Genomic DNA, 16,865 nt, shown 5'->3' with positions numbered 1-16,865 from the left:
ATCTGCAACATGCTCAGACAATGTCCATTACTCACAGGGAAACAGCTACCATGTAGAGTGTTAAATTTTAATTTTCTATGGTATGTTAACTCTGTAAGCTAACTTAACATAAATAAATTAATATTTATGTGAACTGATAAAACATTTTTCAAAGGGGCGTGTCAAAATGAAAAAATACTGTTCAGAAACAATTAGTTTTCTTGTACGAACATCAGTAAGCTGTTCTTAAAGACAAATTTACACATAAATAGGCAGTTGAAAGAACACGTTATCCAACAACATAGATATGTGTGTGCATGTGTGTGTGTATATATATATATATATATATATATATATATATATATATATATATATATAATGCTCTAATACTATAATTGTCACTGAGGAAAAATTATTTTATATCAGGTAAGTAGCTTACATACAAATTTTGAAAATACAACACGCAAATACTGTAAAGGAGTTTCAAATTACAAAGAAAATGTTTAATGTAAATAGGAATTAATAATAACACAATAGTATCTGCATTCTGGACCAAGAGGCTAGAATAAACACTGATATGAGTAATTTACACAGGTTCATATTTGTGTACAGAACAAAGTATCATAACATAAAAGAAATTTAACCCAAAAGCAATTCTAAGTAGTACAATTTAAGATAATCAACGCTCTTTGAATTTATCATATACATACAAAACAAACAGAAACCCACCACATGGAGAATTAATCAAATGAAAAAGAAAATTTGATAAATTTTGATAACAAATTAACTGATTCTTATCTGACACTTTATCTCACGGCTGGCAATACAATTCTCATTAATAAATAAACAGATAAGTAATAACCTACACTTAAACTACAATTTGCAATCACGCATAATTTTTGCAAATATGTTTTAGGAATATTACAAAATTCTCACTTAAAAGATGATAAACATCATTCTGCTTGATTGCACTCATGTTGCTTATCTGTTAAATAATAAAAGTATATTTGCAACTGCGATCATTAAACGCAAGTAGTTATTCTGTAAAGATTAAGTCTGTTAAAATTTTACAGAATCCAGAGATTAAAATCTTTAGTTTACACTAGAACCCAATGAAGAGTATGTTTATCTAACCTAACCTATTTCAATTACAAACAAGTATAATCGAGCATGATTTACAGAAATAACTTTGATTTCACATCTCTTTCATACATCCTGCTCTAAGGATATAACAAATAATTCACACACGCAGCAGAATAAATTATTACCACTACAAAAATAATCCCAGTTATTCTACTGGTTCCCAGCCCATTTCTAACCAAACCCACTTTGATAACGTTCCACACCGTACTTACTCTGTACATGAAATAGTCCCACTGAAAATTGACATATTTCAGGCATTTGCTTGAGTATTTCTTCTGTAACTAGATGCACTCCTCTATGCTGTGGCCTGAGGTTCATTTTCCGTTGAAACCACGCTGAACCTATTTGGATTCCCCTGTTCGATGAAGCCATGATGTCCACACCGCACAGTCGGAAGGCCGTGTTTAACGACTGATAATCAAAATCGCAACATGCGTCCTTAAAATGCTATAAATTTATCAGTTTATGAAATTGCATGTTCCTAATTAACATTGCTATATACACTAAAAACACTATAATTAAGAAGAAAAAATGTCATTAAACGACTTTCAACACCTGCTCCTCTTACCACACCGTAGAAATAGTGTCAACTTCCAAGCCGTACCGCCAGTGAGCAGTGACATCGCAGCCATCAATAAAACAGATGACTGGCGGGAGTCAAACGGAGAACTCAAAAATACCTATTCTCTTCATTTAGCAACTGGAAACGCACAAGAAAATTATAGCCATATCATCATCTTTAAATTATGTGATATATGTTTTGAAGTCAAACGACTTTAATTACATTTCAATTTTAATTCCTGATAAAATTAATATTAATGAATTTAATGACAGGCAATGCAGTGTTATAGATCAATACCTTCTCAGAGAAACCATTCAGTACCAAGCACCATATTCTATAAACTTGTGTTGCAATCAAAAATTCAGAAACTACATTGACTGTATTGGTGAATCATTACACTTAAGATAATGTGTAAATAAATTGGTAAGATACAATCTAATAGTTTATCAGAATATTTAATTAATTCTGATCTGTAACACTGGATTAATTATTTTATTATTATTTAAGTATAAAACAGATAACCATATAAATAAAAGACTCACATTTGCTAGAGAGAACAAAGCTAAGAAAAACAGTTGTGTAAATAATTACTGCATTTATAAAAATAAAAATATTTTGTCAATACTTAATGTCTCAGGAGATTTATTTCACAAGTGTATTAGTTGAATATTTGGAATAGTAAATTCTGATTTTTAGACTTAAATTGCTTAAATTGTTTTTCTCAGTCAGTTTATGAATGTACGTGGCATTCTTTTTCTACAATTAAATTTTTCTATAATTCTGAAAACCATATATTTTTTATTCTTAATAAATAATAGTCTATGATAAAATTTAATTCTAAGAAAAGTATAGAATTTTTAATCAATTGAACAATGATCTTAAAGCTCAATTTTTTATCTTAAAACTTGTTTCAACTTCTAAAAGTAGGTTGAAGATATAAATGTTTCAGATATTAATATATGTAGGAATAGCATACGCTATTCATTTACTCCAAAAAAATAAATTGAAGCCCAGGTTGCATTTTCTTGATGTTAAATGAACTTACAGCATATGAAAAATGTCCAGCCTAGAGCCTGTCTGGGATTTGAACCTTGAACTTTCTAGATGAAAGTCAGAGACTCTAACACTCCACTCCAGAGATCAGAGGATGATGGCAAATTTAGTGTTTATTAAGATAATCAACTGCGATTTGGCTAAAGTTGTTATAACTGAAAAAAGGATGTATGAATGCAAATGTTTCTGGGAGTGTAATAATTTATATAAATAGAATTTTCTCTTAAATTACTAGACTTAGAACAGAAAGAATACAATTGTAAATAAATCTAGGAAAGAATATTTTGAAAAAATGCTAATAATAATGTTGACGTTTAGGGTACATTAAAAATATAGAATGAATCCTAGTGAATACAACCTGAATGAAAAAAACAGGAAGATTATTATAAGCATTTGCCACTGCCAAAACTTGACTGGAAAAGTTAGATTTTATTTGTTATTTGAACATGATGGATAAAGAAAACAAATTTATTTATTCAGTCTTACAACTACAACTACCCTCGTTTTTGTGATGAGAAATGAATTCTGAAGTGTTTGAAAAAGGCCATAAAAATTAAATAATGATTATAATGTTAACAAATTATATAATAACATTTCAATAATAATAATAATAATATTTTTTTTTACTTCTCCACACACCCAAAGCCATGTAAGTAAACTCACCAGCTCCAGTCCTCCACCTCCATGAAAGAGCCCTAACAATAATTCCAAGCAGAATTTTACCGCATGTTTACATCTCAGGCTTCAGAATTTAACTATGAGATTTTTTAAATCATTTAATTTCACAATGCTAATTAAACATTAGATCATCAAATATATCTCCTTACTTTGGTTATTACCAAATAGATATTTTAAAACTATTTACAAATTATGAGACTAGACTGTTGTTAGCTTTGAACAAACTCCATAGTACATATAGCTGATATTACAAATGTACATATATATATGATTAAATTACATAGCTGATTTTTAACCTTTATAACAAAGCTAATATCAAAAATATCAGGTTCCTTGCTTAATCCTTTTATAACATCAATACCTCTAGTCAATGACCAAAGCTGCACTCTCTGACATAGGCAAAGGAGACAATGATCCTCACACTTAATCTCAGCACTTTAAGCTCAACATCCAAAATATCAACATCTATCTTAGCATTAAGGGTCTTTTAAACAAATGCAGTATCCTGCAGTATGCTTCTACTTTCTAGTAAGGGTAAGCCTCAATATATGCACTGCTCCTGGCCACTAATATTATGTAAGCCAAAGCCTCTTTCTCACAGGTAGTAAAAAAACTTCTTATAAACTCACTCTTCATATCAGTACACACCCTCCTATAATTCTATAGTGCAATAACCATTGCGCAGTGGTCCAAGATTGATCTAAAATTAGTTCAGTGTAACCTTTACCTCTTTGACAATGATGTCATAGAAATTGTAATAATAAAAATAATAATACTTTTTTTATAGCTCTTTTTTACCTTCTAGCTTTATTTTAATAGCTGTTTTACCTAGCTTTATTTACTTCCTTCACATCTTTCAGTGACCCAATACCTCACTCTAGGGTAGAAGATACCAAGCAGCTAGGGTACAAAAGTATAGAGGGGAAGCGCAGTAGAACAGCAACAGCCATTGGATACTGTGAGACTTAAAAGAAAGATAATTAAGAAAGAAAAATTCACAAAATATTTAAATATTTATATAAATAATTTATTTAGTATTTTATTATTTTTTCCAAACATTTACTATTGTTGAAATTGTTTGACAAAAAGAGTCGAAATTATGAGCAAAGCATGAAGTTAAAACCATGCTGATGGATGGAAATCTGGTGACGCAGATGATTATAAATGTGGATGAAAATAATTTTTCCTATGATTTTAGAGAAAGGACTGAATACGAATATAGGTCAGAAATTGCTGATTGTAGGATTACCTTAGGAATGAGGTGCTCTTCTCCAGTGTTGAGGAAAAACACTGATTTGAAAACACCAGTTACAGACAGATATAAGAACAGGAGCGATGAGTGACCAGTACTCTTAATGATGTAAGCAAGAATTTCATCATGACCTGAAGCAGAATTTCACTTTAAGGTTTGATAACCACCAAGAACATCTTCAGCAACCAGAGGAACATCAAGGTCAGTGCAATGAGTAAAAGATGTAGACAGAACCTGAGAACTTTTATCCCCATTAAATTCCTGTTATTCCAACTGAAACTGCTTTCCAAAATGCAGGCATAATTTGTTATGGTCGGTCAAGCATTTGTCATCCAGAAGTGGAGCAATCTGCCTGAAATGGTTAGATCTATGATTGGTGATGTATTTCCAAATACTATCAGGATGTCAAACAATATCCTCCTTACATTCTTTGTTAAATTGCTCTTTATGTTACCTAAGAGAGATTTTAACTTGCTGTCACAACTCAAAAGAGGTCTTATAATCGATGAGAGCACCAATTTTCTGAAAAAGTCGAAGAGCTATATCTTATTTTTACTTATCAATCCGACAAGTAGAGGGGAAAACCATTCAGGAAATTTACAAGACGCTTGCTTTCCAGCAGGAATACATTTCTTTATAGAATTATCGAAAACAGTGCAATGCACTCACTCATTCATCCAGACCAGGTAGGAATTTGTATTGTAATAATAAAAATAATAATGGCAACAACGATGATCATAATAATAACAATAATGCCACGGCCAAACCCAACCCTACGTCCGTGCAATAACATCTACGTATACGTCCAAGGCGGGCAATGGCATGTTACTAAGGTACCTTCACTTATATCGGCCAACGGGACTGTGGTTTAGTACAGGAGCTCCCTGTGGAGTACGGGATTGGCGGTCCCGAGCTGATTGCGGTTGTGCTTCTCGGTTTCGTTTTAGGGGACGTGAGGCATGATAGTGATCTGTTTTTTGTCGTCGCTGGGGGGAATGCTGACGGGGAGTGCCCATCTCTTTTGGTGGTTGTGGAGCCGAGTTGACAGTGGGCTGCTGTGAGCTTGTTCTGCTGAACTCTTGCGCCACCCAGTATGAGTCAGTCACTTCGGCCATTGACTGGAATTGACCCATGGGTAAGGGTATCGAAGCCCTTACTGCTGCCTGCGAGCCCTGGGATGTCGGTATCGTGCGTCAGGCAGTACCTGACTCCCCGACCTGGGTTAAATCTGTGAGAGGCGACTGACTGAGGGAACCCAGGTAGGATCAATTATCCGGGGCACGCGCAACCATCTTTCTGCCCGTACCTTGCAACGTATTTTTATGGAAACGTTTACTTCCACAACTTCCGTGGCATAGGGTCCACGTAAAAATCCTCGTCTTAGGAAGCGAAGAGAATGAAAAGTGTAGAGTTTAGTGACAAAGAAGAGTGCAGAGTTTTGGAAAAAAAGGATCCAACCAAGTTTTGACCGAAGAGTGGCGGACCGATTCAATCTTGTAAAGAAGGGAAGGGAAGGTGATTTTTCAAAGATTAGGCCTTTCGTGATAGCTCGAGTCGTCACTGAAGCAGCTGGTCGACCTGTTAAACAAACAAGAAAGACTGTGACAGGATTATCTATTGAGACGGTCGAGAGTAAAGAAAATGGAACTCATCGACTATGAAGTTGTCCGACATACTTCTTTAAATACTTCCAAGCGTGTTGTTTTGTGCAAAGACCGGCTAAACTCCACAGAAGAAGAAATCATTGAAGTGCTTCATCCACAAAGAGTCGTTACATGTAGAAAATTGAATACACGACGCAATGGAGAAGTTGTACCCTCCGCGTCGCATGTCCTGACATTCAACCGACCAAAGTGTCCGGAGAAGATAAAAACTGGTTTTCATCGATTAGATGTTCATCCATTCATCTCACCTCCATTCCAGTGTTTTGGGTGCCAGATATTTGACACACAGCAGGATGATGTTTAAGGAAACAAATCTATGTGTGGTGAGCCGTTGAATCCTGATGACAAATGCAGAGACCTACCTGTATGTACATTGACATGGATACCGCTCAGTAAGATCGCGTAACTGTCCAGTTCATAAATAAGAAGTAGCTCTCTAGGAAATGAAGACCGTAAGTAGGTCAGCTAACCGGAGATTTAAATGCGAAATATCTGGAGCTTGCTGGAATGAGATCTACTATTAGAGGGTATAAGCTGGCGGCTATGATGGGCCCGATCAATATGCTGGTTATTAATACTCCAACAATACCAACTTTTGTCGGGAGGGGAACAGGTTCAATAGTGGACATTACTGCGATACCAGAAAGTCCCGCAGAGAGAGTGGCTGGTTGGTAAGTCTTAGATGATGAATGTGGTAGTGATCATAAGGCCATAATGTTCGAGATACTGGGTATCAGATAGCAGGTAGAAAAACCGTGGCTAATGTGGAAACCCACTGATGCACAGACATCAGCGTTTTTGAATTCTGTGATAGCCAGTTATCAGACTTTACTATTTGGGAGTCCGGAGGATTTCTCAAACATCTTGGTGGCAGAATGCGACAGACTGCGTAGCAGCAGTAGTCCAGTAAGGAAGCGAGCATACTGGTGGACAAGAAACATTGCTTTGTTAAGATTTGCTGCACAGCAAACGAGGAGGCGGCTTCATCAGGCTAGATCTAGACATCGTGAGTTGCTTGAAGGAGCTGAAATTGCATATAAGATCGCCAGAAACCAGCTTAGAGTGGAGATGATAAAGCTGGGAATAAAGGAGCCTTGGCGAAATCTGGTAAAGGATCTAGATATGGATCCTTGAGGTATGGCCTATTGGATCATAACCAAAATGTTTTGGAGGCCTCGCCCACTCTTCTCCAGAGCCTAGACGTTTGGGGCAGTATATGAACTATTTCCTACGGTGGAGACTGAGCGTTATAATATAATTAATCTGGAGGTGAGGAGATTTATTATCTGAGAGCTAAAATGGGCAGCAAAGAAAAACAGTGACAGAAAGTGCCCGGGCCCTGACTGGGTACTGGGATCTGTGATAAAGAGACTGGTGGTGCTGCACCCGTGGCCGATCCTTGAGGTGTTAAATAGGGCTTTAATCTGTGGTAGCTTCCCCAAGCCCTGAAAAAAGGCCATGCTAGTATTAATTCCCAAACCGGATCTGAAAATCAGAATAAGAAATTTAGCTTATATGTCTGCTTAACGCTCTGATAAAATTATATGAAAGGATATTGGCAGAGAGGCTTCGAAAAGAACTGGACGCCACTGGGAGCTTGCCCCCAATCAATTTGGAGGGGCAGGTCCACAGTTGACATCATTAAATGAGTGTTGGCTGGGGACCATGCTGCAGGGATGAGGCATTCGAGGAAAATTCCACTTATAGTGTCATTGGATATCCAAAATGCTTTTAATAGTGTCCCCTGGCCGGGAGTGCTGGATTCGCTGAATAGGAAATGGATCAGTGAATATTTAATTGCAGTACTGAACGATTACCTGTATGAGCGGAACCTGATGACGGAGTAGTGTCTAGAGAAGTTTCAAATGTGCTACGGGGTCCCTCAGGGATCGGTTTTGAGCCCTATCCTCTGGGACCTAGCCTTTAATGAACTTTTGAAGTTGGGGTTTCTGAGGGATACGTCTATTACTTCATATGCGGACGATCTTGCCCTGCTTATTATGGGACATACTGAAAGAGAAGTAGAGCAAACAGTGACGGAAGTAGTACACCAAATCAGTAGCTGGCTTAAGATGAGAGGTATTAGGTTAGCGCTCCTGAAGACCACCATGATTGCGATGGTTGGTAGAAGAAAAATAAACAATATCTGTGTCCAGGTAGAAAATATGAATGTGAGGTTGTCTTGATATGCCAAATACCTGGGGGTTTGGCTTGCGGGATCACGTATTTTTAATAAACATATTGAAGAGAAAAAAAATGGAAAGGGCGATCGATCTGGTGGGCAGGCTCATGGACAACTGATGGGGGCCAGAGCTGATAAGGGAAGACTGATTCTGACAGCCACCACGTCAGTGTTTTAAGCCATACCTGCCTGTTCAGAGGACCTCAAGAAGAAAAAGAAGGTTGGTCATCCTTCAAAGGAGGGCCATGATTATGATTACTGCAAAGTGTAGGATGATCTCCAGGGAAACGGCTGAGGTCCTAGCAAGCCGGGCGTCCCTCCCGTTCACTTAAGAGCCTACTGGTTGACTAAGACTTATGAGGGAATGACAAAGAATGAGGAAAATTACTTAATTATTCAGGAGTGGCAAGTTAGTGAAATAAGAAAGAAGAAAGGATGGCTTAAGGGTAAACATACTCAATAAAATTTAAGAAGAAATTAGTACATATGTGTTGATAGAACTAATTGTGCTTGATTTTGGTTGTTTTTGACATTTCTTTAGAAATGGTTAAGTGTTTTTAACTTATTTTGAACTGTTTTTTTAGTGTGTTAGTTTTAAGTGGCAAGGTCCTTTACACCCTTGACATCATGTGTTTATTTGGGGTTTAACATCCTTCAAAAAGTCTATTTTTGGATGATATGTGTATGTCATGACAAGACTTTAGACTATGTCACTAATAATTTTATCAGGATGGGAAAATAATTTTTCTACTTTCTTTTTTTTATGTGGAAAGGGGCTAATGACTACAGTAGTCAATGCCTCTAAAACTTAAAAAATAAATAATAATAATAAAGTATTTCAACTTAGCATTGCTAGATCATATAAAATTGCTACATTAGTTTGTCAGTGTGAAGGTCTCAGGTAATCCCTGGCCACTTCGACAGGAGATTGATCTTCTTGAACCAAGATCAATCTACTGGTTCTAACAGGTCTAGTAAATTCTCTTCTACACTTATTTTCAGGTACATAGTAGGAACTATTACTTTACCGAAATACAGTAAAATATCTTGTATTAAAAGTTACTCCTTTCATTGTCTATAAGGATTCAAACTCTCAGATGTAACTGCAAGCCAAGAGTTTAAAACATAATATTTTATGTTTTGATTACTTTTTCTTGTTCCATTCTATCTCTACTTATTTTTTCAATTTATTTTTGCCTTTCAGTGTTTGTCATTTTTCAATTTGTTGCTCAAAATTTGCCAAAATAATGTTAGTTTTTAGGTTGGTCTAGCATTCCCAGTATATCTGTTTTTGTAAGACACTCGATGTCTACTATATTAACAGTGGGTGTAGTCCATTCTGTAGTGTCTTGGCAACACAAGTGTCTTGACAAAAGTGTCTTGTAGTTGGATCTTTGTTTAGCCAACTAGCTCACCTACTTTTGACACATTAATTAGGACTTGGTGGTCAATAAATGGAGTTTGTGAGTTTCATGTTCTTTTTGTATTTTTATCTTCTGATTGTATCACATTTATCTCCTCTACCACATGCTTTTAGCTAAGATTTAACATTAAATAAAATTATTTAAAATTACCTAAATTTGATTGTTTTCTTTGTAACGATATTTGGTTACGTCTTTTTGTTTTATTTAACATATTTACCTGAAGCAGATCCCAAGGCCTTCTATGGGTACTTTCGTGATATTGAGTGTCTTGAACTGAGTTCTCCTGAAAGTACATAATTATAATTATACTTAGTGAAGTTTAAGTTCAGGTATCATTTGAAAAGTAAAAAATATTCACAGGTCCTCCTCAGTGTTCTTTAATGCAAGTTATTTATTCAGATCTTAATGATGCAGTTCAGGACCTTGACTATATGTTCTTCATTACTTAATTTTGTAATATGTAAATATAATAAATTAGAACTGGTAGTGTTGAGAAGACAATAATGACCTAATCATACTTAGTCAAAAACTGTGTAAATAAATAACAACTTTACATATCTACGTACGTAATTAAAAAAAAAAAATATATATATATATATATATCATAAATAAAAATTGAATTATATAATCTATTCTGTGCCAGTCACTAAAATTCTGGATTTTCAATGACTATTTATAATCATCAATGATTGTCTGATTGGTACTGACTATAAAAAGGTGGCAGTGATTGTCATTTCATAAAATTAATGAAAAATTAGAATTTTGGTAATTTTATTTTGAGTATCCAATAACAAAATAATCGTTAAGAGTACTTTCAGTTAGTTCTATGAAATATACAATGAAAATGATTGAAATATTACTTGCACATTAATTTAACTCAGGGATTTTTTAATGTTTTAAGTGCTAACCATAATTAATATACTCTTGTAATTTATAAAAAATGTTTTCTACACGTATTTCATTTGTATCATTAATTGATTAAATCAACTGACATCATGACATTCAATCCAATATATTGATGTAGTCAGCAGCCATTACTGATTATTTTAGTTGAAGTGATAGTATTAGAACAAATGTTTTTTTCTACTCCTTCATGAGTAAATGAAGAAAGTATTGGTGTAGTGGTGTGTAAGGTCAATTCTGAGAAAGTAATTTTTTTTGTGATCTTGAGATACAAATATTTTAATTTTACTGTAATCCAAAAATGTTTTAATCTTGTTATTTTTAATTACTTTTTTAAATATATGTATAAAATTTTATAATTAATAAAATAAATAATTACAAAATATTGTATTGCATGATTTATGTAAGTTTTTAATCTAACTTTAATATATTTTTTGTCTAATTATTTACTTTAGTTATTTAAAAAAAAAAAAAAAACAACAACAATTATGAGCATAATTTATTAAAATTCTACTTAAAATCAATTTGATTTTTATTTTTCCCAACACACAGTAAATTAGTTGTGGTTATAAAAACCTCAAAAAAAGAGGTTACTTACATCAGAGCCAATTTATGTATGTCAGACAATGATTTTACAAAACAGCGCATATTTATTTATTTGTACTGGGTGAAGATTATTCAATATTAAAAAAAATTAGTTTTTCATTAACTTGTATTATATATATTTTTTTTCATTTGTGAACAGTAAATTATATCTCCAATAAGAAAGATTACCAGTGGAATAAAAATATAGTACTGTACTCAGTATATCAAACCTCATGAAAAACGTAATATAACTTTTATTTATATGGAATGGACTTCCGAGATAAATCAATTAATAAGTCCTACTGAAATATTTTTTTACAATGTAAAAGTTTTAAAGGGTTTCTATCTAACGTAAAGTAAAATTTTTAAAATGAAATAAATTATAGATGTTCTTATAATAAATATATTTATTCCATAAGTACACATATCAGACTTATTGTTGATGTCAATTGAAATTATTTGTCAAAATTCAACAGATGCTAAAATTTTCTTATTTAATATGTTAAAAGAAGATAAAAAAAGTTATACTGGCATTTTACCTTTTTTCATGTCAAGTCCCCTTGGTGTCAATTTAATATAAAATAATTAAATAGTGGTACAAATTTTTTCACATCCTATTTTGTTGTACATGATACCTAATATTAAGTTTTGTTTTTTTATTTTCATTTTACATATAATATATTAATAATATTGAATGAAAATTATTTTTTTTTTATGGAATAAACTTTGAAATATTAGCAAAAAATTTGCATTGTTTTATTGAACACTATAGTAAATTAGAATTGTGAAATAACAATCTGAATTGTGTATTTTGCAAAGAATATCAATAAAAATGCATCTTTTTCTTTTGTTCCTATCATTGCAGCCAATAAAATATTCCTTTAAAATAAATAATAACAAAATGTAGGCGCAGCACAGGATTCAGGGAATATGTAAAATTAAAAAAGTTATTCTATTGTCAGTGATGATAAGGGGTATGGGTGATTTGTATAGTTTAAGGGTATAATAATACTTTCTTGAACAGGCAGCCCTAAGCAACAATTAAAAGAGTACTAATGTTAAAAGATAGATGGCAATGCAATTAAATCATGTGTACAAGGTTTACGAATCTTGTGCTGTACTACAAAGATTACCAGAAGTCACCAGGACTAAATATCCCCACTATTACCAAAGACCACAAGGGACTTGTGGCAAATTTAAGCAAAGGAATGCCATTATTAACCTGCTAGCCTTTTCCTATCATCTAAATACGGCTATGCATCCATGCAGTATGTGATGTCAAATAAAGTGTTGCACTAAAGAAAAAACGTTTTCTGTCAAATATATACATATTATTTGATATACTACTGTTATTAAAGTACTTATGTTCGCCTATTATAAAATACTGAAATAGTACCAAATAGAGAGAATTTTTAGTCAGGTAGTCAATATTAGAAAGTGTATGTCAAGTATCTCATGAAGTTTACATATGTAATGTTTGTTAATTTTCTAACAATTATTAAATAATTCAAAATAAAAAAATAACTACAGTGTATAGTTAAATTATCTTTTGTTATTAAAAATATGATTTTTATAACTAAAAATATTAATTAGTTATTGTAAATTTTCATAGAAACTCATCAGTAAGTTCTAAGTCTGACTGCAAGATGTTATTTATGCTTTTTATTTAATGAAATTCGCTGACTGTAATGATAAAAATTTATTCATGCAAAAACATAATATATTAATTTAACTGATAAGAATGGTAAAATATCTCACCTGCTGATGAAAAAGTAAAATAAAATTTTAGCTGTAAATAAAATAGAAGTGGAATCCACATTAATTATTTTGTGATCCTATCCAACTGAAGTAACTCATTATTAAAATAAATGTTCCAGTGGTATTTGCTCATAAAATAACAATTATAATATAATTGTTAAGAAATTCTGATATAAAAAGCTAACGTATTAATAAGGTTATCATAGGGAGATAACTTATTAGAAAATCTTGAACCTTCAACACGGTGCGCGCACGCACACACACACACACACACACACACACACACACACACACACACACACACACACACACACACACACACACACACACACACACACACACACACACACACACACACACACACACACACACACACACATGAACACAGACAAGTGAAAAAAACATTTTATTATTGTTATCAGACAGCCTGTCATTTTTCTGTTCACTGGCATCATTTAATCATAATATCATACTGTGATCTGTGATTAATAACAAACTACACTAATCAAAATATTGCTAATTTAAATGTCAATGTATTTTCTGTAGCACTATGTTTTCAGAAACCTACTACTCTACTACAAGAACAAGATTATTGTGTACTGTTGTAAACAATAAATTGAACATAAGTTTGTGAAGCTCACAAATACAGATCATAAACACAGTAAAATTAGCTAGCAACAATGGATAAGTTAGATAGAAAACCTTTGCAGCTATTTTAAAAATATGTTTTAAAATTTTATAAGGATGTTTTATTGGTAATAGTTTAAACAGAAACTTTATTTTTAAATATAGTTAATTGTGATCCTCCAAGTGACAATAACATTCATTGATGACACAATCAGTTTGAAACGACCAAATGTCTGTGTAAAGGGAAGAATACGGGACAACCGAGAGTGTTGAAGAAACCTGTTGAACGTATCTTTCTTTGCTGTGTAGCCCTAAAAAATCTATTAGAAAGACCAACCATCAATTAGCTATGGTGTGTGATGACAACATAGAATGTTTTAAGAAGAACTCTTACGTATAGGTCCATATCGTTTACAGCCATTACAGGCTTTGAAGCCTACCAATTACGGTGTGAGTGCCGACTTCGCAATCAAAATGTTGTTACATGAAGTTAATTCAACAATGTTGGAGTATGGCTTTCTTGATTATGTGTTAACTACAATATAATGTGTTACCACAATATGGTAAAGAAAGATATAGCTGTGATGAATCAACATTTCTTCTTAACGGAAAAGTTAATTTACATAATGTCTGTATCTGGCGTCAAAATTCCAAACGAATGCTTACAAAGCAAATGGAATTCCAAAAACTTAAAAGTTTTCTTTGCAATATCTTGACAGCAAGTTTCCTTGCCGTCTCCCATATATAACTGTGCTATGTCCTGCTGAATAATGATAATGATAGCGTAACAGTTGTTGCTTATTAGGATATGCTGCATAATGTCTCTTTCTTCAACTGCAAGATGGGCCATAGAATTTTATTTGGTAAAAAGATGGTGTACCTCATCACTATTATATCATGGGATTGGTTGAATGATGTTTTCTGCAACTGCTGGATTGGTCAGTAGTTAGCATGGACCGAATGACAACTAGTCTTAATGGTCTCTTGATCTGACCCCATGTGATCCTTTTCTTTGGGATTTTATAAAGATTCTTGTGTATATATATAAGCAGCTGTCGCTTCCATTACTGCAGACATGCTGGTTAAAGTATGGGACAAACTCTCCTATCAGTTGGATGTGTGCTGCATGATGAAATATATAGTCAATGTAGACTTGAAATGGTATACATAGTTCTATAAAATAGTAAATAGTGAAAAAATTTTAAAACACTTAAATCGTTGATGATTAAGAAAATTAGATAAAATGTTAGGTAAACATGAAGAAATTCACTTGATTACCGAAAAAATAAAAACAACATTTTTTATTTCAAATAATTTAATTTATTGTTCTTAAAGTATTATTGAAATTGTCGATCATATAATTATCAGTTTTGATTGGTTTCATATTGAATCCAGTAAAAATCTTTTAGATGTTATAGAGCTTGGAAGACCATAATTATGGATCTTCTTATATCCTAAATCACTGATGAGATCAGATTTCTTAGAAATCAGATAATAATAGATTATGAACAATCTTGAAGTGATCAGGCCATTTTTAAGCTTGGAAAAAGAAATAATAAAAAAATATTTTTAAAAAAAGACAGTATTTTTCTCTGACCACTCACTGTATGTATAACATGTCATAATGTTGGTAAAAGGATAATCCAGGTAATATTGAAGCTATTAATGAACTACGTAATTGTAACATAAGGAGAAAAATTACTTCTGCACATTTAGCATCTGTCTAATTATTTGAATAATAGTATGTTTTCAAGAAAACTACCTATTAATATAAAAAAAAGAAGTTTATTGGTATGAATGAAAAGTTACATTCATAATACATCTCTCACCCAAACAAATGCAAGGCAGCTGTAATAGGACACTGACTTATTGTAGTAATACTGAATAAATAAATAAAAATAAATTTTATTCAAATGAAATTTCATAATGGTTTTGATAAATAAATGTTTGTATTCTGTTAAAGAATTATAATCATTTTTGTTGTTAACATTATGCTTTATTAATTTGGTATATTATTCAATACTTATCTTTACATTTTTAGTAGTGATAAATAATAGTGTTTGGCAGCACTGTATGTTTCAAACAAGTTTTCTGACAATCTATTTCTATATTTATACTAATAAATAGATTTCTTGGGTATTTTTTTGTCCACACTAATCTGAAAATCTACTGAACCAACTTCAATCAAACTTTGCATGCTCATAACAGGCACTCAAAGGTTTTCCAGTTTGTTTGATATCAATATGTTAAAAAGAACCAGAGTTATTGCAAATTTTATTCACCTACCTTTTTGACACACCTACAAGTTACTTTGACTGCGCGCCAGGTTACTTGCTCAGCCACTCTGTTGCTATTATTATCTCATACAGTTTCTTCAATGGAAGAATTGATTGAAAAGATTTATAGACTCAAAGCACTGAGTCTATAAATTTTCACAATGATGTGTGGTGATTATTTGAGCGTGTGATATTAGCATCAAGAAATAAACAAGTAAATGTCTTAAGTAGCTGCATACTGCAAGAATTTACGGGAAATGAAAAAACATACTACTCTATTAATATAGTTTTGAGCAAAGAGGATGCAGTTTATTAACCAATTGAGTTTTTGGATTAGTATCATGATTACCAGCTCACATATTAAATTTAAAAGTAGGAATTCCAATTATATTCATGAAAAATCTGCAATCACCACAGTTATGTAATGGAAATCGATTGAAAGTTAAAAGTCTCTAAAAAAATATATCATCAAAGCAAGTAATTTAACAGGCTGTGTGGCAAAGGAGAAACTGTATTTATACCTAGAATTCCAATCATACCTCATAAATTTCTGTTTCAGTTTAAAAACCTTTTCTGTTTAGCCTCTGGAACCGTAAGATATTACTTCAGAGGATGAATGAGGATGATGTGTATGAATGTAAATGAAGTGTGGTCTTGTACAGTCTCAGGTTGACTGTTCCTGAGATGTGTAGTTAATTGAAACCCAACCACCAAAGAACATCAGTATCCATGATCTAGTATTCAAATCCGTATAACTGCCTTTACTAGAATTTGAACTT

The 16,865-nt window shown here is 32.7% G+C and overlaps 1 protein-coding gene across 3 annotated transcripts in view; it reads right to left on the bottom strand.

Moving 5' to 3' along the window:
- LOC142334207 (UPF0047 protein YjbQ) overlaps window positions 1-13,331 on the bottom strand; it is a 53,752-nt gene extending 40,421 nt beyond the window's left edge. The window contains exons 1-3 of one of the 3 annotated variants that reach the window (XM_075382040.1): window positions 13,184-13,331; window positions 10,155-10,220; window positions 1,691-1,822 (exon numbers count right to left, since the gene is read on the bottom strand). In XM_075382040.1, the coding sequence (XP_075238155.1) occupies window positions 1,691-1,754 (64 nt within the window). In that variant the 5' untranslated portion in view covers window positions 1,755-1,822; window positions 10,155-10,220; window positions 13,184-13,331. Of the gene's footprint in view, window positions 1-1,334; window positions 1,570-1,690; window positions 1,823-10,154; window positions 10,221-13,183 lie in introns of all 3 variants that reach the window. The other 2 variants (XM_075382039.1, XM_075382037.1) reach the window with 2 other exon arrangements.
- Between the last annotated feature and the right edge of the window lie 3,534 nt (window positions 13,332-16,865).

The sequence above is a fragment of the Lycorma delicatula genome, chromosome 1, assembly GCF_047948215.1.
Source record: "Lycorma delicatula isolate Av1 chromosome 1, ASM4794821v1, whole genome shotgun sequence".
In the NCBI taxonomy this organism is placed as follows: domain Eukaryota; kingdom Metazoa; phylum Arthropoda; class Insecta; order Hemiptera; family Fulgoridae; genus Lycorma; species Lycorma delicatula.
This window is presented reverse-complemented; position numbering and strand designations above follow the sequence as displayed.